The sequence below is a fragment of the Mustelus asterias genome, chromosome 5 (genome assembly GCF_964213995.1).
Source record: "Mustelus asterias chromosome 5, sMusAst1.hap1.1, whole genome shotgun sequence".
NCBI lineage: Eukaryota > Metazoa > Chordata > Chondrichthyes > Carcharhiniformes > Triakidae > Mustelus > Mustelus asterias.
In genome coordinates this window covers 123,479,452-123,504,691 of record NC_135805.1, presented here as the reverse complement: position 1 = coordinate 123,504,691, position 25,240 = coordinate 123,479,452, and the positions used below count along the sequence as shown (strand labels likewise).

The 25,240-nt window shown below is 48.5% G+C and overlaps 1 protein-coding gene across 1 annotated transcript in view; it reads left to right on the top strand.

Moving 5' to 3' along the window:
• Positions 1-25,240, top strand: part of hmgcll1 (3-hydroxymethyl-3-methylglutaryl-CoA lyase like 1) — a 171,667-nt gene that overhangs the window by 17,717 nt on the left and 128,710 nt on the right. Inside the window, exon 3 of the mRNA XM_078213591.1 lies at positions 1,690-1,797. Within this exon, the coding sequence (XP_078069717.1) occupies positions 1,690-1,797 (108 nt within the window). The remainder of the gene's footprint in view (positions 1-1,689; positions 1,798-25,240) is intronic.

Genomic DNA, 25,240 nt, shown 5'->3' with positions numbered 1-25,240 from the left:
CTTTTTCCCAGGTCGGAGGTGACGATCACGAGGGGTCACAGGCTCAAGGTGAGAGGGGCGAGGTATAACTCAGATATCAGAGGGACGTTTTTTACACAGAGAGTGGTGGGGGCCTGGAATGCGCTGCCAAGTAGGGTGGTGGAGGCAGACATGCTGGCATCGTTTAAGACTTACCTGGATAGTCACATGAGCAGTCTGGGAATGGAGTGATACAAAGGAATGGTCTAGTTGGACCAATGAACGGCACAGGCTTGGAGGGCTGAAGGGCCTGTTTCCAGTGCTGTACTGTTCTTTGTTCTTTTGTTCTTTATGTCGGGGTACAGGTTCATAGCTCCTTGAAAGTGGAATCATCGGTGGGCAGGATGGTGAAGAAGGCATTTGGCATGCTTGGTTTCGCTGGTCAGAATACAGGAGTGGGGACGTCTTGTTGAAGTTATACAAGACATTGGTAAGGCCACACTTGGAATACTGTGTACAGTTCTGGTCACCCTATTATACAAAGGATATTATTAAACTAGAAAAGATTTACTAGGATGCTACCGGGACTTGATGGTTTGAGTTATAAGGAGAGGCTGGATAGACTGGGACTTTTTTCTCTGGAGGTAAGCGACTTAGGAGAACTTAAAGAGGTCTATAAAATAATCATAGAAATCATAGAAACCCTACAGTACAGAAAGAGGCCATTCGGCCCATCGAGTCTGCACCGACCACAATCCCTCCCAGGCCCTACCCCCATATCCCTACATATTTTACCCACTAATCCCTCTAATCTACACATCCTAGGACACTAAGGGCAATTTTAGCATGGCCAATCAACCTAACCCGCACATCTTTGGACTGTGGGAGGAAACCGGAGCACCCGGAGGAAACCCACGCAGACACGAGGAGAATGTGCCAACTCCACACAGACAGTGACCCAAGCCGGGAATCGAACCCAGGTCTCTGGAGCTGTGAAGCAGCAGTGCTAACCACTGTGCTACCGTGAGGGGTATAGAGAAAATAGATAGTCAACATCTTTTCCCAGTGGTAGGGGAGTCTAAAACTAGAGGGCATAGGTTTAAGGTGAGGGGAGAGATACAAAAGGCTCCAGGAGGGGCAATGTTTTCACACAGAGGGTTGAGTGTGTCTGGAACGAGTTGCCAGAGGTAGCAGTACAATTTTGTCTTTTAAAAAGCATTTAGACAGTTACATGGATAGGATTGGTATTGAGGGATATGGGCCAAACGCAGGTAATTGGGACTGGCTTAATGGTAAAAACTGGGCAGCATGGACAAGTTGGGTCCTGTTTCCATGCTGTAAACCTCTATGACTCTATCAGCCATTCATATCCAGTGTTGATCCTTAATTTTTATGGCTCAGGCTGATCTCGAGTGTGGTTGTGCTGAGGGCACATCATGCCCACATGATTAAGTACCTTAATGACACTGTCCTTTTGACAAACAGCAGTTCTGTTACATTGGAAAAACCTAAACAGTGCAGGTGTAATTTTCTAATATACATTATGGACAAGATACTGGGTGTCAAAGAGTAGTGTCCTCTTTATCAATATTTCTATTTGGAAAGCACTTAGTCTATTTTTGGTGTTTTGCTGATACATTTGTCAAGAACAGCATCTACCATTTGTTGTACCATAGTTAATTAACATTTCAAGAAGATTGGTATTTTACCATATTTGGATGAAATTTTCAGGTGATTGTACCAACGGAAGTAAAAATTAAGTTGATCAACCTGCTGTCAGAAACGGGCTTATCTGTCATTGAAGCCACCAGTTTTGTATCTCCAAAATGGGTGCCCCAGGTACGTAGAAACATTAACTTGATTATGTAATAATTGGTCTGTGGTTCACACGAGAGGCTGGATTTTTGCAGTTAGGAGAAGAATCAAGAGTTATAAATGATTTTGTCACTTTGAAACTGAGACTGGCAATGGTCAAAAGAATATGATTTTAAAAATTAGCATATTAAAATTCAATGTATGTACATCTGCCAGCTAACTATTAGTGAGGCCCTTCTCTCTACATAGCCTCCTGCCTAGTCTACCAGGCACACTGCACAGGTGTGTCTAAACCAAGGATCAATCGACCCCAATGAGTTATTTTAGAATGTTTTTATTGGAAGTTTTCGATTTTACATTTGCCACTAATCGCAACAAATCCCCAAAATCTAGAAGAGTTGAGTGACCATTATTTCACATAACTATGCAGAAAAGACCAATGAATATTCATACAAATGATTCCAATTATCAATCATTGCAATCGTTATAATCAGCGTCTCCTCTCGGATAAAGAAAGGATGCAAGGATGAGTGGGGTATCTCAAGATCACAGGATACAATCATGAGCACATGGCCCCATAGTGTACACCTTCCTCCATTGGATAATAGAGACAGAGCTACACAATATACAGGATCCCTTCTGGGGTAAACTGGGGACTAACTCAGCATCCCAAGACCTCCCAGCAATGAAAAGATAACCCAGAAAAAGGGGAACCTCAGGATACCACAATTAGTATGGGATGTGGCATGTCAGTGTACACTCATGTACAGGAACTAATAAGGCGAGGATTCGTACACCTTGCCTTGGCTACAAACTTACAAATGATGGTTGGTATGGCCTTATAATTCCTCGCACTTAAGCCTACAAACCTCCCTCCTCTCCAGCTATATCAGAGGCACTGATCAGGCATCCCATCACTGGAAAACTTAAACCATTACCTTCCTGGAAACCTTACTAACAAGGAGAAGAATCAACAAGACATCAAGCAACAGGGTATCTTGGGGAGAGATATAACCCTCCTCCTCCGAAAAAGATTAGGGAAACCCACTACTGCTATTACTACTCTAACCTGCTCAATGATACCTAAAATAAGGGCGAACAAGCCCTTACTCACATCACTCCTATACATTGAACAAACCAAACCACCCCTTTCTCTAGATACCCCAAAAGTGCCAAATAGCCCTACTATTAATAAGATTCAACCCATTTCCCCTCATTAGAAAAACCCTAACAACAATTAATGTGCCCACCATCCATTCCAACAGTCAAATAATCATTGCCACTACCTGTGCAGCCTAACCAAAATAAAAGATCACTCTAATGATAAAGGCCAAGGATCAATCAGATAACCCGGGCATGCAATAGAACATAATTCCCGCAGTCCAACAACATCAGAGATGCCAACGGCAACAAAAAGGCTCAGTCTTTTCCAGGATACTTGACCTGTCTGTACTTTCTCAGAAAACAAGCAAATCCCAAGGTAACAAAAACACGACCCCAATAGTTCTAAGAAGGATTTTCCTCACCCACAACAAAGACTTAAGGCCATACCAACCATCTTTAGAAACATAGAAAAACTACAGCACAAAACAGGCCCTTCGGCCCGGTCATAGGCCTACCTATAACCCTCCATCCTATTAAGTCCCATGTACTCATCCAGGAGTCTCTTAAAAGACCCTATTGAGTTTGCCTCCACCACCACTGATGGCAGCCAATTCCACTCGCCCACCACCCTCTGTGTGAAAAACTTCCCCCTAACATTTCCCCGTACCTACCCCCCAGCACCCTAAACCTGTGTCCTCTCGTAGCAGCCATTTCCACCCTGGGAAAAAGCCTCTGAGAGTCCACCCGATCTATGCCTCTCAACATCTGATATACCTCTATTAGGCCTCCTCTCATCCTATGTCTCTCCAAGGAGAAAAGACCGAGCTCCCTCAGCCTATCCTCATAAGGCATGCCACTCAATCCAGGCAACATCCTTGTAAATCTCCTCTGCACCCTTTCAATCTTTTCCACATCCTTCCTGTAATGAGGCGACCAGAACTGAGCACAGTACTCCAAGTGGGGTCTGACGAGGGTCTTATATAGCTGCATCATTATCCCCGGACTCCTAAACTCAATCCCTCGATTGATAAAGGCCAGCACACCATACGCCTTCTTAACCGCCTCCTCCACCTGCGGGGCCGATTTTAGAGTCCTATGGACCCGGACCCCAAGGTCCTTCTGATCCTCTACAGTACTAAGAGTCTTTCTCTTTATATTGTATTCCTTCATCCCATTTGACCTGCCAAAATGGACCACTACACATTTATCTGGGTTGAAGTCCATCTGCCACTTCTCCACCCAGTCTTGCATCCTATCTATGTCCCTCTGTAACTTCTGACATCCCTCCAGACTATCCACAACCCCACCAACCTTCGTGTCATCGGCAAACTTACCAACCCATCCCTCCACTTCCTCATCCAGGTCATTTATGAAAATGACAAACAGCAAGGGTCCCAGAACAGATCCCTGGGGCACACCACTGGTGACTGACCTCCATTTAGAAAATACCCATCTATACCCACTCTCTGCCTCCTTTGGGCAAGCCAGTTCTGGATCCATAGGGCAGCAGCCCCTTGGATCCCATGACCTCTCACTTTTTCGAGAAGCCTTGCATGGGGGACCTTATCGAACGCCTTGCTAAAATCCATATAAACCCCATCTGCTGCTTTCCCTTCGTCAATGTGTTTAGTCACATTTTCGAAGAACTCCACCAGGCTTGTAAGGCACGATCTGCCTTTGACAAAGCCATACTGAGTATTCTTGAGCATACTAAACCTCTCTAAATGCTCATAAATCTTGTCCCTCAGGATCTTCTCCATCAGCTTACCAACCACTGAGGTTAGACTCACCGGTCGGTAATTTCCTGGGCTATCCCTATTCCCCTTCTTGAAAATAGGAACCACATCCGCAATCCTCCAATCCTCCGGCACCTCTCCCGTCTCCATCGACGACGCAAAGATCATCACCAGAGGCTCTGCAATCTCTTCCCTCGCCTCCCACAGTAACCTGGGGTACATCCCATCTGGACCCGGCGACTTATCTATCTTGATGCCATTCAAAGATTCCAGCACAACCTCTTTCTTAAAGTCCACATACTCAATCTTTTCAGTCCACCGCAAGCCCGCAGTACATCCACCCAGGTCTTTCTCCTCTATGAAAACCGAGGCAAAATACTCATTAAGCACCTCTGCCATTTCTACTGGTTCTGTACAGACTTTCCCGCCTTCACCTTTTATAGGCCCTATTCCTTCACGTCTCATCCTTTTACTCTTCACATATTTATAGAACGCCTTAGGGTTTTCCTTAATCCTACCTGCCAAGGCCTTCTTGTGACCCCTTCTGGCTCTCCTAATTTCCTTCTTTAGTCTCTTTCTACAAGCCGTATACTCATCTAGATCCCTATCTTCGCCAAGCTCTCTGAACCTTTTGTATGCTTTCCTTTTCTTCCCGACTAGGTCCTGCACAGCTTTCATGCACCACGGTTCCTTTAACCTACCAACACCTCGCTGTCTGCTCGGAACGTTGTCCTGTAGAACTCTAGACAGACATTCCTTGAAAAACTGCCACCTCTCTTCAGTACATTTCCCAATACATTTTTACACCAAACCACCCACCCACCATCCTGTGTGGCACTACTCATCTAAAAATAAAGTGAAGGGCACTAAAAGTTGTACTCCCTCAGTGTAAATGCAAGGATCACTGCACATAAAAGAAAAAAACAAACCAGGTAAATACCGCACAACCCTCATGTCACACAACCAATTCAATACACTCCCCAATGGAAAAGAGACCCACAAATAGTTAAACTATGGCTTCCATCGTTAGACCACCAAAGCCCACAGGTGGACAAATACTATCAAAAAGACAAAATTGTGCATCCTGATTTTCACAGTATAACGGGATAACAGGTGACAAATGTTTCTGTGCTGTGATATATACACCCATGTCGGGATAAAAAGCACAATCACAAAAGCAGGATTATAATCTCAAGGGAACAAAATTCAGCATTAATGAGGAGTTGCAGGGTAATGTAATCATCCACATGGCTTGAAAAGGCCAAAGCCACGACAAGATTAGCAAGCAACACCGAAGTTTGGAATTTGCACATTCTCCCTGTGTCTGGAAGGTTTCCTCCGGGTGCTCTGATTTTCTCCCAAACTCCAAAGATGTGCGGGTTAGGTTGATTGGCCATGCTAAATTGCCCTTTAGTGTCAGGGAAATTAGCAGAGTAGATACGTGGGATTCCAGGACCTGGGTGGGATTGTTGTCGGTGCAGGCTCGATGGGCTGAATGGCCTCCTTCTGCACCATAGGGATTCTATGATTTTATAAAGCCTCTGCACCTCCAGCAAAGAAAAGCCTAGGCCCTGGCGGGTGGCAGAGACCCAACCCGTCTGCCTGTCCCATCCCTTCTTGACGAGCACCAAGGACAAAACAACACAAAACTGGTGTGAAGACATCAAAATCTGATGTCTTCAACTGACTCCAAGAATTGAAGACCAGATACAATGGGCCCTATTTTACCATTTTAATTCTAAGTGCTGGGTGGACTTGAAACTGGGAGTGTTTCAGATCCGATTTTTAGACCCCTTCTCAGGCACCGCCATGTGCTCTCTGCCTGAAAAAATATCAGCAATTCCGAATTGCGCTGCAGAAGCCTGTGGGCGGGGCTTAACGCATCCGATATCCTGCAGTCCCGATCGTCGCCTCCAACTGCGCATGCGCAGAAAAAAGAATGATAGAAATGCGGCTCCCCTGCCATATCCCTCCCTGGCCGGATAATGCCTCCCCCTGGCCCCCACAAACATTGCCCCACCCACCCCCCAACATTACTGACCCCCTTATTCCCCCACCCCCTCTGTCACCCAGACTGATCGTGGCCCCTCCCACCCCCAACCCACCCCCCCGCCAACCCCCCTCACCCCACCCACCCATCTCAGGCAGAGTGGCAGCGGACCACCCCCCCATCCTGCTCACTGATCACATGCAGAGTTGCAACAGACCATCTCCCCTTCCGTCCCACCAATCTCAAGCAGAGAGCCGTTGGACGCTCGGCACTTACCTCCTCACTAGCTAGAGCTTTTGTAGAGCATGTCTGTTTCGCGCCAAGTCTGGATGAGCGAACACGGTGGTAAAGGGGGACGTGCCGGTAAGGTCGGGTGTCTAGCCCATTAAGTCAATTTAAATGCATGCAAATGCATTTAAATGGCTGTCGTGTCCGTTTTGGACATGGTCCTGATTGTGGCCTTTTTCGGGCCTTGGTAAAGGGGGAACCATCCCGGAGGCAGGCGCAGATTGTGCTACTCGCCTCACGCCTGACTTTACCAAGTTTTCATGCCCGAAAACAGGTACAAATTGATGGTAAAATCGGGCCCAATGTGCTTCAGCGAACTCGAGGCCCAGCCCTCAAATCGAGATTGTGAAAACATGGCAACCAGTTCTCCAATTCAGCTGAGAATTCATCCCCAGCACACCTTGGGAGACCGTGCACTCTTCCAGCCCTATCTCACTGAGTCAGCCATGATGTACGCTACACCATGCAGCAGAATTTCCAAAACTGCAGATGAGCCTTCACCGAGGAAGCTGCCTTCTCCATTGACAAGGTTCTCTTCTCTGCTTCATCCATTCTCTGTACCGGGTGCCAAGACCATCATCCACATCTTCACTCATAATGCCGGCCATCATCTCAATGCCAACAGCATCATGGAAGTGTACGCCTGCTCACCAGCGAAACCGCAATTGCAAAGAGCCCCACCCCGGTCAAACAAGCAATTCCTTGACTTAACTCAGCTCCCCTTCACCAAAGTTTGGCCAGGATCTTCCAGGATCACAGCACAGATTATGCACATCGGATAATAATGGGTTATGTATCAGGATAAAAAGGTTAAAAGATAAATAGTGCCAGAGGTCGCAAAAACACAGTCACTCCCATACTTGCATCAAGTGACTACGCACCCCCCCGCCCCCCCCCCCCCACTTCCTCCCAACACCATCCCAATGATTTCAAAATGCTGATTAATTTAAGTCAGTGAGAGATAGTCCATTCAACCCCTGAGCCTCGAACTGTGATTCAAGTGAAGATTGCACAAAAAGGGGGTAATAAATGGGCAGCCTAATGGAGATATCAGTCAGGAGAAATGACAATATGACTACTGACTTGCCATCACACATTTTATACCATAACACAAAGTCAAAATTACCCTCTCATGTGGGTGCCACTACAGATTGACTAATAATAAAAAATAAATTTGTTTGGGAAACTGTGCTGCAGATACAAAACTAGTCCCTTGAATGATAATAATTCAATAACATTGCATCACATCATAGAGTCATGGAATGGTTAAAGCACAGAAGGAGACCGTTCAGCCCATTGTATTTGTGCTAGCCTTCTGGAGGAGCAGTTCACCCAGTCCAACTCCTCTGGCTTCTCCCTGTAGCCCCAGCAAATTTTTCTTTTTCATGTAATGATCCAATTCTCTTTTCAATTGACCCTGCCTCCAGCACACATTCAAGCAGTGCATTCCAGATCCCAACCACTTGTGTGCTTTAAGATTGATTGAATATTTTCATGGAGGGCCTTAAATAAGGTATGAACATAATTTTGCAGCACTTCTGGTTTAGTAGATAGCATGTATAAATATAGTCACACTCACGAACTTCAAGTGCCTGGTGAACGTTAATTCCAGTTCTGGGCCATATATCAAAAATAATTAAATTAACTGTGCTATTAACTAATTCTGATTGCCTGAAACTTTTTTGTTCACCATTACTGACTGAGCTAATATTCTATCGTATCACTTATATTGTCAATGACCTTCCTGGTCCAAAATAATAGTTTGGACCTAAACATTGACGAAGGAAAAGCGGTAGATGTGGTTTACATGGACTTCAGCAAGGCATTCGATAAGGTCCCCCATGCAAGAATTCTCGAGAAAGTGAGAGGGCATGGGATCCAAGGAGCTGTTGCCTTGTGGATTCAGAACTGGCTTGCCCAAAGGAGGCAGAGAGTGGTTGTCGATGGGTATTTTTCTGAATGGAGGTCGGTCACCAGTGGAGTGCCCCAGGGATCTGTTCTGGGACCCTTGCTGTTTGTCATTTTCATAAATGACCTGGATGAGGAAGTGGAAGGATGGGTTGGTAAGTTTGCCGACGACACGAAGGTTGATGGTGTTGTGGATAGGTTGGAGGGATGTCAGAAGCTGCAGCATGACATAGATAGGATGCAAGACTGGGCGGAGAAGTGGCAGATGGACTTCAACCCGGATAAATGTGTAGTGGTCCATTTTGGCAGGTCAAATGGGATGAAGGAGTATAATATCAAGGGTAAGACTCTTAGCAGTGTAGAGGATCAGAAGGACCTTGGGGTCTGGGTCCGTAGGACTCTTAAATCGGCCTCGCAGGTAGAGGAAGTGGTTAAGAAGGCGTATGGTGTGCTGGCCTTCATCAATCGAGGGATTGAGTTTAGGAGTCGGGAGATAATGATGGAGCTTTATAAGACCCTCATCAGACCCCACTTGGAGTACTGTGCTCAGTTCTGGTCACCTCATTACAGGAGGGATGTGGAAATGATTGAAAGGGTGCAGAGAAGATTTACAAGGATGTTGCCTGGATTGGTTGGCATGCCTTTTGAGGATAGACTGAGGGAGATCGTTCTTTTCTCCTTGGAGAGATGAAGGATGAGAGGTGACCTGATAGAGGTGTACAAGATGTTGAGAGGTATAGATCGGGTGGATTCTCGGAGGCTTTTTCCCAGGGCTGAAATGGCTGCTACGAGAGGACACAGGTTTAAGGTGCTGGGGAGTAGGTACAGAGGAGATGTCAGGGGGTAAATTTTTCACTCGGAGGGTGGTGGGTGAGTCTAATCGGCTGCCGTCAGTGGTGGTGGAGGCAAACTCAATAAGGTCTTTTAAGAGACTTCTGGATGAGTACATGGGACTTAATAGGATTGAGGGTTATAGGTAAGCCTATATATAAGCCTAGGTAGGTAGGGACATGACCGGCGCAACTTGTGGGCTGAAGGGCCTGTTTGTGCTGTATTTTTTCTATGTTCTATAAACAGGTGAGCCGGAATGACCACCCTGTAACAAATAATAAAGATTCATTGCATTGTCTGTGTCCTCTTATTCTAAGATGTTTTATTTTGTGGTTCACATGTAGCATGTGAACATTTCTCATATGTTTAACAATAACAACCTTCAACAATAGCATTCTGTTGTTACTCTGGCATCTTTAAAGTTTTAATTATCTGACTAGTTAACACCATGGGGAAGGCCAGGGTCATACTTAAAAGACTCCCATCTACCTGCAAACTGGGTGGGTGCTCACTCCCCACCCTCTGCACTCACCTTCTCTGTAAACATTCCACCACCGCACTGCCTATTTTTTCCCCTTTCCCCCCCCTCTCTGCCCAACCGCTGGGCCTCACCTCCCCTCCCCATTCTGAGGTGCCCATACCTATCGGGTCTTAGTCTCCAGTCCAGTCCACAGCAGCATCTGGCGTTGCTGGGACTAGAGAGCTGCCAACCAAATAGCTCTCTGAGGTGGGACCTGCTCCTGAGTGTGACGTGGAAGTCCCACCTCCAGCCACTTTCAATGGCTGTGGGGCGGCCATGATAGGTGGTGATGTGTTCTCAGCCGATTCTTCGGGTGGCTGAGTGGGAAACTCTGCCATCTTAAAAATCCTGCCTTCTAACTACTCACGATTTTGAACACCTCAAAAAAAAAATCAGCTCTTAACCATATTTTCTCCCAGAAGAACAAGCCCAGCTTTCCCTGTCTGTCTGTGTAACTGAAGTATTTAATCGCTGAAAGTATTGTGTTAAATCTTCCTCACACCCTCTCTTAAGCCTTCATATCCTTCCTAAAGTGTGGTGCCCAGAATTGAATACACAGGCCCTGTTACAACTCTGTGTCAGAGAAAAAAATAGGCGTTTCTCCCATCCCACTGCACTAATTTTCTAATGCAGGCCAGGAGATTCCTGTGTCAGCCGATTTGTGGGATACGTGTGAGCGTTCGCACCCTGTTTGCGTCTCCCAACCCAAGGTTTTTGGCGGCGAAGGAACCACACTAAAGATCAGGCGTAACCGGTATTTGCATGCTTTTACATATATTAGCATCTGATTAGCGGGTCTGAGACAGCAATCCCCACCCTTGTTAACGTCTCCCACCTCTCTGGCGTGATGTCACTCTGGCGCTGTTTACACCAGGTATATAAAAGTTGGGAGTTGGCGTGGCAGCATTGAACAGGAGTAAGGAGGTGGGTTTGATGGAGCTGCAGCCCCTGGAGTGCTGGGGAGGTTGGAGGCAGGGCCTGGAGTTTTGCTGCTTGCTGTGTCGAGTTTCCGACTGATGTTCAGGTTCAGTGCCCTGGCCCTGTGGAGTGGGGTAGGGTGGGACCCTTAACAGAGTGCTGGCTCGGCTGCTCTCTGCAGCCACCGTGTTGTTCCTTTGTTCTGGTAGTGGGGTGTGGTGAGAGACTGGACTGAATGCTGGGGTTTTAGGGAGTTGTGGGAAGGGGGTGGGGGGGGGGAAGTGCACCATGTGCTGCTTCAGGGCTAATCAGTTCAAGCAGCTGGTGCTCCAAGCAGGAGTGCTCAGGTGAACATAAACACTCATGCTGCAAGTACTCTGCAGTCAATGGGAGGGAACCCACCTTATGATAATTAGGAAGCGTTCCCTGCCCCGTGTCCTTGACCTGCAACACATGCCTGGAAGGGAATGCTGTAGTTGCACTCATGGCAATGGCTTAAGGGAGCTCAATGGTCACACCCGCGTACTCTCCCATAGAACCATAGCTCAGAAACAGGCCTTTTGGCCCTTCTTGTCTGTGCCGAACCATTTTTTGCCTAGTCCCACTGACCTGCATTTGGACCATATCCCTCCACACCCCTCTCATCCATGAACCCATCCAAGTTTTTCTTAAATGTTAAAAGGTGTCCCCGCATTTACCACTTTACCCGGCAGCTCATTCCACACTCCCACCACTCTCTGCGTGAAGAAGCCCCCCCTAATATTCCCTTTAAACTTTTCTCCTTTCACCCTTAACCCATGCCCTCTGGTTTTTTTCTCCCCTAGCCTCAGCAGAAAAAGCCTGCTTGTATTCACTCTATCTATGCCCATCAAAATTTTATACACCTCTATCAAATCTCCCCTCAATCTTCTACGTTCCAGGGAATAAAGTCCCAACCTATTCAATCTCTCTCTGCAACTCAGCTTCTCAAGTCCCGGCAACATCCTTGTGAACCTTTTCTGCACTCTTTCAACCTTATTTACATCCTTCCTGTAACTAGGTGACCAAAACTGTACACAGTACTCCAAATTCAGCCTCACCAATGCCTTTTATAACCTTACCATAACACTCCAACTTTTATACTCGATACTCCGATTTATAAAGGCCAATGTACCAAAGGCACTCTTTACGACCATATCCACCTGTGACGTCACTTTTAGGGAATTCTGTATCTGTATTCCCAGATCCCTTTGTTCAACTGCACTCTTCAGAGTCCTACCATTTACCCTGTACGTTCTTCTTTGGTTTGTCCTTCCAAAGTGCAATATCTCACACTTGTCTGCGTTAAATTCCATTTGCCATTTTTCAGCCCATTTGTCTAGTTGGTCCAAATCCCTCTGCAAGCTTTGAAAACCTTCCTCACTGTCCACTACACCTCCAATCTTTGGATCATCAACAACCTTGCTGATCCAATTTACCACATTATCATCCAGATCATTGATATAGATGACAAACAACAATGGACCCAACACCGATCCCTGCGGCACACCACTAGTCACAGGCCTCCACTCAGAGAAGCAATCCTCCACAACCACTCTCTGGCTTCTTCCATTGAGCCAGTGTCTAATCCAATTTACTACCTCCCCATGTATACCTAGCGACTGAACCTTCCTAACTAACCTCCCATGAGGGACCTTGTCAAAGGCCTTGCTGAAATCCAGGTAGACAACATCCACCGCCTTCCTTTCATCCACTTTCCTGGTAACCTCCTCGAAAAACTCTTAATAGATTGGTCAAACATGATCTACCACGCACAAAGCCATGGCAGGCCCATAGGAAGGAGGAGAGGGGGCTGTTACTGAAGGCCAGGAGGTGGGAGAACAGTCTCCTGAAAGGGTGGCCAGGAGGAGGAGGATGCGGAGGCAAAGGCGGTACCGGACGAGGCATTGATTTAAGGGGCTGTTGGAGGTTATGTGCCGTCGTTGGCTCAGACTATCCAAAGACACAGTCCTGCACTTGTGTGAGGTGCTCACACATCTGGCACCTGAGGGGAGTCCATTCCAAGTGGAAGTAAGGGTGACGGCGAGCCTCAACTTGTATGCAACAGGGTCATTTCAGGCACCTAGTGGCGACTTCTGTGGAATATCCCAGGCCTCCGTCCACGGATGTGTTCGCCAGGTCACAGATGTCTTGTATGCCCGGGCAGGCCAATACATCAATTTTGATGTTAGGCAGGCTCAGCAGGAGGCCCAGGTTGCAGGCTTCTCGGCCATTGCAGGAATGCCCCATGTCCAGGGGGCATTTGACACACCACCCTGCGGTCCCCGCGAGGTGAGGAGCAACCATTCATCAACCACAAGGGTTTCCATTCTCTGAATGTACAGATTGTATGTGACCATCGCATGGACATCATGCAGGTCTGTGCACGCCACCCAGGGAGTGTCCACAACAGCTTTGTGCTGAGGCAGTCGGGCATCCCTGGGCTCTTTGAATGCCAGCCCAGGCTGCTGGGTGACTCATGGGGGATGAGGGTTACCTGCTGAAGTCATGGCTGATGACGCCTGTGCGGGGGTCTGAGACCAAGGCGGAGACATGTTATAGTGAAGCTCACGCTGCCACTCAGCGTGTAGTGGAGTCGTGCATTGGCCGGCTGAAAATGCAGTTCTGCTGCCTGGACCGTTTTAGGGGTGCCTTGCAGTATGACCCTGTGCGTGCTCACGCATCATAATTGTTTGCTGTGTCTTGCACAACATTGTGCAGCAGCAGGGAGACCAACTGGTGGAGGAGGAGGAGGAGTGGCAACAGGACAAAGTGAACATCCTGCCAAATGAGGAGCCAGAGGATGAAGGCCTGCGGCAACGGCAGGTGTGCAGCAGGGCAGGGCTGTGAGGGAGGACTTGATAGCAGGTGCTGTGCAGTGTGGGGACTGTTCCGAACACACTTCCACCACACCCCAGGAGCCACTGCCACCCCTCCACAATCCCAAACTGGGCCCTTAACCCTTTCCTTTCCCCACCCGCTCTTATCCCATCCTCTCTCATCCCACCACCCCATCCCCAAGAAACATAACAGTAACCGGTTAAAGGGCCTGGGCTGGGATGGGTAGCGAGTCTTTGGTGAAGGCTGGAGGATGATGACGACGACTCGCTGTCAGGCACACGAGGATTCTGCCGCTGGTGTCACTCCGGTCTGACTCCTACCTTTTCTCCAATTGCACAGTGCCACCTTAGCTCACGCAGCAGTAAAGGTTGGGAACACAAGTATGTGGGGCAATGGGTCGGGGGTGCCACTGCGGGTGGCATGACAGGGGATCCAGTTTGACTAAGGGTCTGGTAGATGGTGGGGAAAGTAGGGCAAGTTCTGTAACATTTGGCTGAGTTTCGCACAGCTTAACAGCTCAGCTCTGCTCAGCACAGCTCAATGCATGGGACTGGGGAACACTCAGCTCTGTGGGGAGAGAATCAGAGTCAGGTTAGTCACTGCTGTGAGGGGCAAATAACAGTTTGTGTTCTTAACATATAACAAAACTTAACACTGACTACCGATCACCTTCACCCGTGCCCTCTTAGTGAACCTACAACTTTCTAATCTTGTGTGGCCTACTGCTTCTTCTAAGTGCTCCGTGAGGATGCACATCAGAGGTGAGGTGTCCAGCTGCGATCCATGCCCTGTTGCCTGTGATGCTCTTGGCGGCTGTTCCCTAGGTGGCCCGAGACCTGGAGGACCCCGGCTGACTTGCGGATGACACTGATGTTTCTGTGCCACCCTGTTCATCCAGCTGGCCCTGAGATGCCCTGGTGTGAGGAAGTGAGGAAATCGGAAGGTCTCGATGTCCAGAGTCTCCTGTGTGGAAGGCCCCGGCATAGGCTCCAGCCTTTCCTCGTCCCTCAAGGTGCCCAGAGGCCCAGGAACACTATGGGATGCCAGGGTAGTTGGACTGAGCTCCAGAAGCTCCGGCGTCACTTGGCTCTGCCAGTCCTGGAGGCCCAGATGTGTCTGCCCCATGGTCTGTGATCCCTCAGCCCTGGCACTCTGAGACTGGGTCAAGCTCTGGAGCCCCTCCGCTATATTATTCTTTGAATGAGCCAGGCTCTGGAGCCCCTCACCATTAGCCCCCTGAGCCTGGGCTAAGTTGTCGACGTTCACAGCCTCGGCCTGCTGTGTCTCCAGAATGCCAGCAAGAGTCCAAGCCATGGCCAGCAGTGTCTCCCACATGCCCCTGACACCCATGGCTACGGACCGATGTGCCTCCTGGATGCCGGTGACACACTCAGCTATGGCCCGCTGTGCCTCTGCCATGGCCCGCTGTGTCTGCAGGATGGCCTGAACCCTGTCACCTATGAGGTCTAAACCCTGACCCAGACTTTCCACTGCGGACACCATCCTTGCAGTGTTGGCCTGGTTCCCACGCTATGTCGCCACCACCCCTTGCGACACAGCACTCTGTCTGACTCCTCTAAACAGCCTTGCAGTCGCAGCATGGTTTCTGACAGCCCATCCACCACTCCCCGGGTTTTCTGATGCATCCCTACCAGCTTTGGGACAATGAGGCCTGGCATCTGGCTTGGGGCCAGCTGATTCCTCGCCTCCGGCAGACATCCGTGTGCCTGCGCCCTCGGATTTGCCCGCCTCCAGCCAATGTGCATCAGTGACTGTGATGTGCTCACCAGTAAGTGACCCAGAAGCCTCAGCACTAAAATAACCCACTGTCGTGATGGTTTCTGTGTTGGTGGGTTGTGTGGATAATGCCTGTGCCGAATCAGTCGTGCTGTCCTTGGAGGAATCTTCAGAGCCTCCCTCCGAGGTGTTGTCCAAGGTGTCCTGGGGAGTTTTTTCATGAGCAGCAGAGGGGCGCTGACACCTGAAGGGCCCGGTGCATCAAGGTCCAGAACTGTAACAGAGAATACACATTGGGGGTAGTGAGGGAAAGCATAGCACTTACCTCAAAGAAGACTTAGGAAAAGGGTTAAGCTGATGCTCACTTGCATGCTGGACATTGACCTGGCTGCCGCATTATTCTAGGCATTGATTCTTCCCCTGCCAGCTCCAGGGCACGCTGCTCGCAGACCGTCAGGTGTCGCAGCTCAGGCTCACTGTCTGTGCCCTCTCTCACCGGTTGTGTGCGCTTTTCTCCCGTGAGGAAATAAGAGGGATTGAACGCATGGGCTTAGTTGTTGAGGCTCACAGCCACGGCCTGCTGTGTCTCCAGAATGCCAGCAAGCGTCCCAGCCATGGCCAGCACCGTCTCCCACATGCCCCCGACACCCATGGCTATTGACCGATGTGCCTCCTGGGCACCCATGGAGTTTTGGAGTTTGTTTTGGCCGTTTTGGGGAAAAGGGTCACCACTCGGGATGTTGAACTGGACGGACGAAGAAAGGGGTTGGATGCAGTTCTTGGGTGGGGGAGGGGGCTGTTGTTCGATGCCCTTCGGGTATGGTTTGACATGGTTAGTCCAGCACACGTGCCCGAAGGTGGTCATTCAGTTTCTTCTGACACTGTTCCCAGGATTGAGGTGTCAGGGTCCTGGCATTAACTGCAGCTGACCCTCTCCTCACAATGCCTTTGCGGCACGACCCCTTCGGTGACAGCCCTGAGTGGAGAGCAGCAGGTGGTGCCTCGCCTCCACTGTGTACAGCAGGTGGGCCTGGTCAGCCTCGGAGAACATCGGAGCAGGTGTTTTCCAGCCATCTCCTGGCATGACTGACTGTGTGTCCATTATTGCAGCTTATATACAGCTCTGGTTTGTTAGTGGAGTGCAGGTGTAATCAGTTTGGGCCAATCATAGGCTGTGATGCGTGATTAATTCACTCGGGAGGCTGGATCGTACCTGGGAAATAAAGGCTTTTATTAGTAACAAGAATGGAGCATACTGCTTAACAATACAATCCCAGACTAAAGGGTCACCAGGCAGTGCAGTGACCTTTATACTCCTATAGGTAGGCGGAGCCAACCGGAGTGTACCACAGAACAATACCAACAGGTGGAACACCCCAACCCTAACCCCAACAGTAACAAGAGTAACATATGTACAAGTACCCATAGTGATAACCATCTATGGTTCAGTACCCATAGTGGTAACCATCTATGGTTCACCACATTCACCCCTCCTTTAAAAACAAAGGCCGGTGGGGCCAAAAAACAGTACGAACTGTCCATATATTCACAAGTTCAGTCGTATTGGAGGGCCGCACCGTCTCTGCGAGCTCCTCAACACTGGCGGTAGCGCCGGTTCTGGTGACCGTGATGACCCTCTCTCCAAGGCGGTGTCCAGTGATTCCTCCAGTTCCTCACGAACGGGTGGACCACGAGGTGGCGACAATCTCCTGGACTCAGGAACGCCCCGAGGTGGCGACAATCTCCTGGACTCAGGCAAGCTGTACACGGGAGTAAGAGGATTAAGTGGTGGTCCCGATACTGCCCGGCCGTGTCAGGAGGGGAGATAAAGGGCAAGGGGTCCCTAACCAGGGGTGCGGGAGCGACGGGGGTTTCCAGGTCCCCTGCAGGCGCCAGATCTCGAATAGAGACCGTGTCCTCTCGCCCGTCAGGATATGCTACATAGGCATATTGAGGGTTGGCGTGGAGGAGATGGACCTGTTCAACCAAAGGGTCGGATTTGCGGGTCCTAACATGCCGCCACAGGAGGACAGGTCCTGAGTACGTCAACCAAGATGGCAGTGAGGTCCCAGAGGAAGACTTCCTAGGGAAGGTAAACATCCGCTCATGTGGGGTAGCGTTGGTTGCCGTACACAGGAGGGACCGGATTGAATGGAGCGCATCAGAAAGTACCTCTTGCCAACGGGAGACTGGAAGACCCTTAGACCTCAACGCCAGTAAGACAGCCTTCCAGACTGTAGCGTTTTCTCTTTCGACCTGCCCGTTACCCCTGGGGTTGTAACTCGTAGTCCTACTTGAGGCAATCCCTTTTGAGAGCAGGTATTGCCTCAAGTCGTCACTCATAAACGACGAACCCCTATCACTGTGGATATAACTGGGGTAACCAAACAGGGTGAAAACATCCCGCAACGCTTTGATAACCGTGGCAGCGGTCATGTCTGAACAGGGATTGGCAAAAGGGAATCGGGAGTACTCGTCAACTACGTTGAGGAAGTACACATTCCGATCTGTCGAAGGAAGGGGGCCCTTGAAATCAACACTCAGTCTTTCAAAAGGGCGAGTGGCTTTAATGAGGTGTGCCCTGTCAGGTCGGTAGAAGTGCGGTTTGCATTCAGCACATACCTGGCAGCTTCGAGTTCTCAACCTGACATCCTCTACGGAGTAGGGTAGATTCCGGGCCTTTACAAAATGGAAGAGCTGAGTGATCCCCGGATGGCAGAGATCATTGTGGAGGGCCTGTAGCCGGTCCTCCTGCACACTTGCACATGTTCCACGCGACAGGGCATCTGAGGGCTCATTGAGCTTCCCCGGACGGTACATGATATCATAGTTGTAGGTGGAGAGTTCGATTCTCCACCTCAAGATTTTATCATTTTTGATCTGACCCCTTAACGTGTTGTTGAACATGAACGCCACGGACCGCTGGTCCATGAGCAGGGTGAATCGTTTTCCAGCCAAGTAATGGTGCCAATGCCGGACGGCCTCCACAATGGCCTGAGCCTCTTTTTCCACAGCGGAGTGCCGAATTTCAGGGCCTTGGAGGGTGCGAGAGAAAAAGGCGACGGGCCTGCCCGCCTGGTTAAGTGTGGCGGCCAGGGCGAAATCAGATGCATCACTCTCCACCTGGAAGGGGATGGACTCATCGACAGCGTGCATCGTGGCTTTCGCGATGTCAGCTTTTATCCCTTCAAAGGCTCAGCGAGCCTCTGCTGCCAGGGGAAAAGAGGTAGACTTTATGAGCGGACGGGCTTTGTCCGCATAATTGGGAACCCACTGTGAGTAATACGAAAAGAAGCCTAAGCATCTTCTCAGTGCTTTGATGCTAGTGGGTAGAGGAAGTTCAAGGAGGGGACGCATACGGTCTGGATCAGGGCCAAGGACCCCGTTTTCCACCACGTATCCGAGAATTGCTAGGCGGCGCTTGCTGAATACACACTTCTCCCTGTTATAGGTCAGATTCAGGCGAGACGCAGTGCGTAAAAACTTTAGGAGGTTGGCATCGTGGTCCTGCTGGTCATGGCCGCAGATAGTGATGTTGTCCAGGTACGGGAAGGTAGCCCGTAGCCTGTTTTGGTCCACCATTCGGTCCATTGCATGCTGGAAGACCGAGACCCCATTCGTGATGCCAAAGGGGACCCTTAAGAAGTGATAGAGATGACCATCCGCCTCAAAGTCCGTATACTTTCGGTCCTCTGGGCGAATGGGGAGCTGATGGTAGGCTGACTTCAAGTCAGTGGTGGAGAACAAGGTACTGCGCAATCTGGTTGACCATGTCAGTTATGCGTGGGAGAGGGTACGCATCCAGCTGCGTGTACCTATTAATGGTCTGACTATAGTCTCTGACCATCCGGGGCTTGTCTCCAGTTTTAACCACCACGACTTGTGCTCTCCATGGGCTAGTGCTAGGTTGAATGATCCCTTCCCTGAGGAGCCGCTGAACCTCAGATCGAATAAAGATCCGATCCTCAGCGCTGTAACGCCTGCTCTTAGTCGCGATGGGCTTGCAGCCTGGCACGAGATTCTCAAATAAAGATGGCGGGGTGATTCTGATTGTCGAGAGACTGCACGTGGAGCGCGCTGGGCAATTTGGAGGCTGCTGTTCTCCCACTGAAAGTGGAGGGAGTGGCCCATCGCACTGCAGGGTCACACTCCTCAGGTGGACCATAAAGTCTAGTCCCAGGAGTATCGGAGCGCAAAGGTGCGGTAACACGAGGAGCCTGAAGTTCTCATAAACTGTGCCCCGCACCGTTAGGTTTACCACGCAGCTCCCAAGAACGGTAACAGATCGGGACCTCGAGGCCATAGAAATTGTCTGTCTGACAGTCTGTACTCGGAGACCGCACCGTTTCACGGTGTCAGGATGAATGAAACTCTCCGTGCTCCTGCTGTCAAACAGACAATGTATCAGGCGTCCGTTTACCTCTATGTCCATCATGGACTTGTCGAGTCTGTGAGGCTTGGCCTGGTCCAGGACGATTGACGCCACCGTTGAATCTTGAGTGCAACTGCAGGCAGCTGAGATGGTCGATGATGATGACCCCTGCTGGTCGCCTGCAGTCGGTGTCGACCAAAATGGCTGCGCCCATGGATTGCACGTGGTCGATGGCGTTGAAAGTGGCGGTACTCGCAGGTCGCACGTGTCTTGCGTCGTCGTCCTCAGGAATGGCGGCGCTCGTGAATCGCACGTGGTTGAAGACCTTGACGAAGCTGGAGACGAGGAGACAGATCCTGGAGAGTCACACGCCGCACTGCTTGGCTTCGAAGGTGGTTTAGCTCAGCACACTTTAGCATAGTGCCCTTGCTTCCCACACGCGGAGCAAAATACCGTTCTGGCCGGACATCGCTGACGAGGGTGCTTCGCAAATCCACAGAAATAGCACCGCGGGCCACCTGGAGCTGCCGCCGCCGTCAGGTCCGAGGTTGAAAGCACGATCGCACAGTTCCTAGGAGCCGCTGGGTAGAGTTGAGTCGGTGGCTGTACTTGCCACGATGTTCCCACGTGGTCGGTGGGGTAAGTTTCAAGACTTCTGGAGGCCGTTTCCATCGCATCAGCCAATTCCACCGTTTTAGCTAGGTCTAAGTTACCTTGCTCTAGCAGCCGCAGGCGAATATAGGATGAGCTGATTCCCGCCACGAACGCATCTCGGATCAAATCGTTAGTATACTGAGGAGCTGATACTGGCTTGCAATTGCAGGCTCTGGCTAGCTGCTGAAGTTCGCGCAGGTACTGTGCCGTCGTTTCGCCGGGCTGCCGCCGTCGAGTAGCTAGTAGGTGCCGAGCATGAATCTCGTTTGGCGGTTTGTTGTACAGTTTCTTAAGTAGTTCGATGGCCCCTTTGTAGTCTTGGGCATCGCGGATTGTTGCAAACACAGTGTCGCTTACCCTTGCGTGGAGGACCCGCAATCTATCGGCGTCGTTTTGAATGGCTGTTGAGGCGTCGATATAGTCTTGGAAACACTTCAACCAATGGTCGAAAGTGTTCGACGCTCCAGCTGCACGCGGATCCAAGGTAAGCCGATCGGGTTTTAACATTTGCTCCATGGTTTTTCTTTTCACCAAAATTGTTACTAATAAAATTGATGCGTGATTAATTCACTCGGGAGGCTGGATCGTACCCGGGAAATAAAGGCTTTTATTAGTAACAAGAATGGAGCATACTGCTTAACAATACAATCCCAGACTAAAGGGTCACTCGGCAGTGCAGTGACCTTTATACTCCTATAGGTAGGCGGAGCCAACCGGAGTGTACCACAGAACAATACCAACAGGTGGAACACCCCAACCCTAACCCCAACAGTAACAAGAGTAACATATGTACAAGTACCCATAGTGATAACCATCTATGGTTCAGTACCCATAGTGGTAACCATCTATGGTCCACCACAGGCTGTTAGTAAAATATCCTCGTGAGAAATGTAAAGGGAACTTGGTTTCAACGGAAGGTGAGCCATCTCCCAAGGTGCTCAAGACTCTCATTCGACAAGGGGGAGTGCTCGCAGACAGAGGGTGCGCATGGCAGCACAGTGCTATTTGTGTGAAAGGCAGCAGTGAGGCCAGTATGTGTGCAGTGAGGTAGGGGGGAGGGGGTGGGGGTGCTAGTGGTGTCCGTGGAAGGGGTGAGGGGAGAGAGAAGGGAAGGCTAGCCTGAGGGGCCAGGTAGCTAAATGCTGGGGGGTCTTTTAGAGATCTCCCAGAGATGTGCGCATGCACGGGGTCCCGCTCATTTTGTCGATTTCAGCCTCTTTGGTGGGAATAGGCCCCACCTCCTGGCTTTTAATGATAATCATGCTAGTGGTTGCTGCAGTGCACAGAAGGTGGGAGATTCATTTTGGGGAAGACGCTGGAAAATCCAGCATGATCTACTCCAATTTTCATGCGAATTTGACATTTACAATTTGTGTAGGAGAATTCCGCCCAAAATGTTTATTCATAGCAAGACAAAATTGAAATGTGAAGTTGAATTCATCTTTCTCCCCCTCTTTCTTTATACTCTGTTGTTACAGTAACATACATAGGGTTCCCAGCAATATTTCATTATGTAAGTATTTAAATCATAGACACATTTAATGCCAGTCATTTTACACATCAGTCTGCCTTGGCCTTGTTTTCAATTGATTCACTCCATTTTACCACACTTTTCTCCCTTGACACAATGTTTACTTTTTGCTATATTTATAAATTGCACATTAAAAGGGAAATTGCATGTGAACTGAACAGAGGTTTACTTTAGCCGGTGGCTTAACGAGAACCATATTCCTGCTTCCAAGAACATTTTGCACATTCTGAAAGGATTGGGAATCATCTGTTTTAGTTCACATTGCATGTATTAGATTGCAAAACCATTCTGTTTTCCTTAATTATAACTTTCTTAAAAAAAACTGTGATCCTTAACAGTTTGGAGATGTCCCGGTTCCTGCTATTTGTATGACTTAGGAACAAGGAGCCATTCGGCCAAAAGTCTGCTCCATCGTTAAATAAGATTGTGGCTGATTTGGTAGTAACCTTAAATCTGCAACTCACCTACCCCTGCTAACTGTTCAAACCCTTGCTTACCAAAAATTTATCCACCTCTGCCTTAAAAATATTCAAAGACTCTGATTCCACCACCTTTTCAGGAAGAGAGTTCCAAAGACTCACAATCCCCTCAGTGAAAAAAATTCACCGATCTCAGTCCTAAATGGGTGACCCCTTATTTTTAAACAGCGATGCCTAATTCTAGATTTGCCTACAGGAGGAAACATCCTCTCCACATCCACCCTGTCAAGGGCCCTTAGTATTTTATGTGTTTCATCAAATTGCCTCTTGCTCCTATAAACTCCAGCTGATACAAGAGTACCCTACATGTCCAAGTCAAGGCTCATGGCCTTTTCGTTTTTAAAATTAATGGGGCCATAACTACCATAATTGTCAGTTTCCCCACCTACTTTTACACTAAATATACCTAGTTATTTCAATTACATAAATTATTAAATGAGAAATAACTTTGGCCTACTTACCTCACTTCAGATAACATGGCTATAAATGTTCCACAGTAAGAAGTTTAACAACACCAGGTTAAAGTCCAACAGGTTTATTTGGTAGCAAAAGCCACAAGCTTTCGGAGCCTTAAGCCCCTTCCTCAGGTGAGTGGGAATTCTGTTCACAAACAGGGCATATAAAGACGCAAACTCAATTTACAGAACAATGGTTGGAATGCGAATACTTACAGCTAATCAAGTCTTTAAGATACAAACAATGTGAGTGGAGAGAGCATCAAGACAGGCTAAAGAGATGTGTATTGTCTCCAGACAGGACATCCAGTGAGACTCTGCAGGTCCAGGCAACTGTGGGGATTACAGATAGTGTGACATGAACCCAATATCCTGGTTGAGGCCGTCCTCATGTGTGCGGAACTTGGCTATCAGTCTCTGCTCAGCGATTCTGCGCCATCGTGTGTCGTGAAGGCCACCTTGGAGAACGCTTACCCGAATATCAGAGGCCGAATGCCCGTGACCGCTGAAGTGCTCCCCAACAGGAAGAGAACAGTCTTGCCTGGTGATTGTCGAGCGGTGTTCATTCATCCGTTGTCGCAGCGTCTGCATGGTTTCCCCAATGTACCATGCCTCGGGACATCCTTTCCTGCAGCGTATCAGGTAGACAACGTTGGCTGAGTTGCAAGAGTATGTACCGTGTACCTGGTGGATGGTGTTCTCACGTGAGATGATGGCATCTGTGTCGATGATCCGGCACGTCTTGCAGAGGTTGCTGTGGCAGGGTTGTGTGGTGTCGTGGCTGAAGGCTGGGTAGTTTGCTGCGGACATCTCCACATCATGACTTTAAATGTTCCATGCAGGAATCACAAAAATCAAATCAGTTGCAGAAATTATTTATTAAATCATACGTTAGTTTGGAAAGTAATCATCTTGGAAGACAAATATCTCACAGTCTAAGCATAGATTGCCCCGTCTTATAAGACAACCCAATTTTTCCAGCCTCAGAAGTCAGTTTTTACAAATAGTCAATGCACAAATTGACCCCCTTTTTTTGCTATACTTATATTAGTAGTCCCCCTCAAACCTGCACCTCACAAATGCATGTTACCTTGCAACCGGGTGAAAGGGATCAAACAGACAATACAGGGTAGTGTTGTTAGGGTGTTTCACAGGATGGAATCTGTGGTTTCAAAGCTTGTGTTTTTTGTGACAGACTTAAATGAGAAGGGAAATTGAGAAAGGAAACTGACCCTTCGAATTTCTAAGGAAACTAAGACTGAAACTGAGATTGGAAACCAAAACTTCTGAGTATCTGGAACTGGTTGAAAGCATGTAAAAGAACCATCATTGTTTGTATGATGATTCCAATGATGCAGTACAGGCAGGTTGAAGAAGGCACAGGTAGATCCAGAAGCTGAGAGGAGGCAAATATACAGTTGCTACAGCTATTTCTGTTATCTAAAAATGAAATTGGTGGATCTACACCCTTCAAACTATTGTAAGCAGAGTTGAGAAGACTCTGCTGATGAGGCTATTTTAGGTGAAGTCCGTGTCTGTGGATTTTGGATTGGTTGTTGTCGACGAGTGATCAGGCTAAATCCGAGAAGTCAAGGAGCTAAAAATTTTCATGAGGAAGATAAGAGTTTAAAAGGATGTTGTAACTGATTGTTGACATGGACTGCCAATTCAAGGCATAATATCTATCTTGGTTGTATCTGGCATTTAATGTGTAATGTATAGTTTATAATTGACCATAATTTGCCTGTTAATTCATGTTTAACTTGTGTTGATTCTGAGATTTAGAATATAGCCAGTTACTGAAGATATTTTTAGTGTTTGCTTTCTTTGACTCTTGTAAAAATGGTTTTCGTCTAAATTGTGGCTTCATCCTTTCAGTAAAATAATTGCAATTTTGAATTTTTTCTTCTTTAAAAGAAAATTACTGGTCTTGACTGAAATCGTAAGAGAAGGATTTAAGACAAGTCCACACATAGCAGACTGCATGTATGCAAATAACGAAGATAAATGAGTCTTTCACAAAACCATTGAAGTATGAAGCTGATTTCAAGTTAAATATGTCACATGGGTTAACCTGTCAAATAA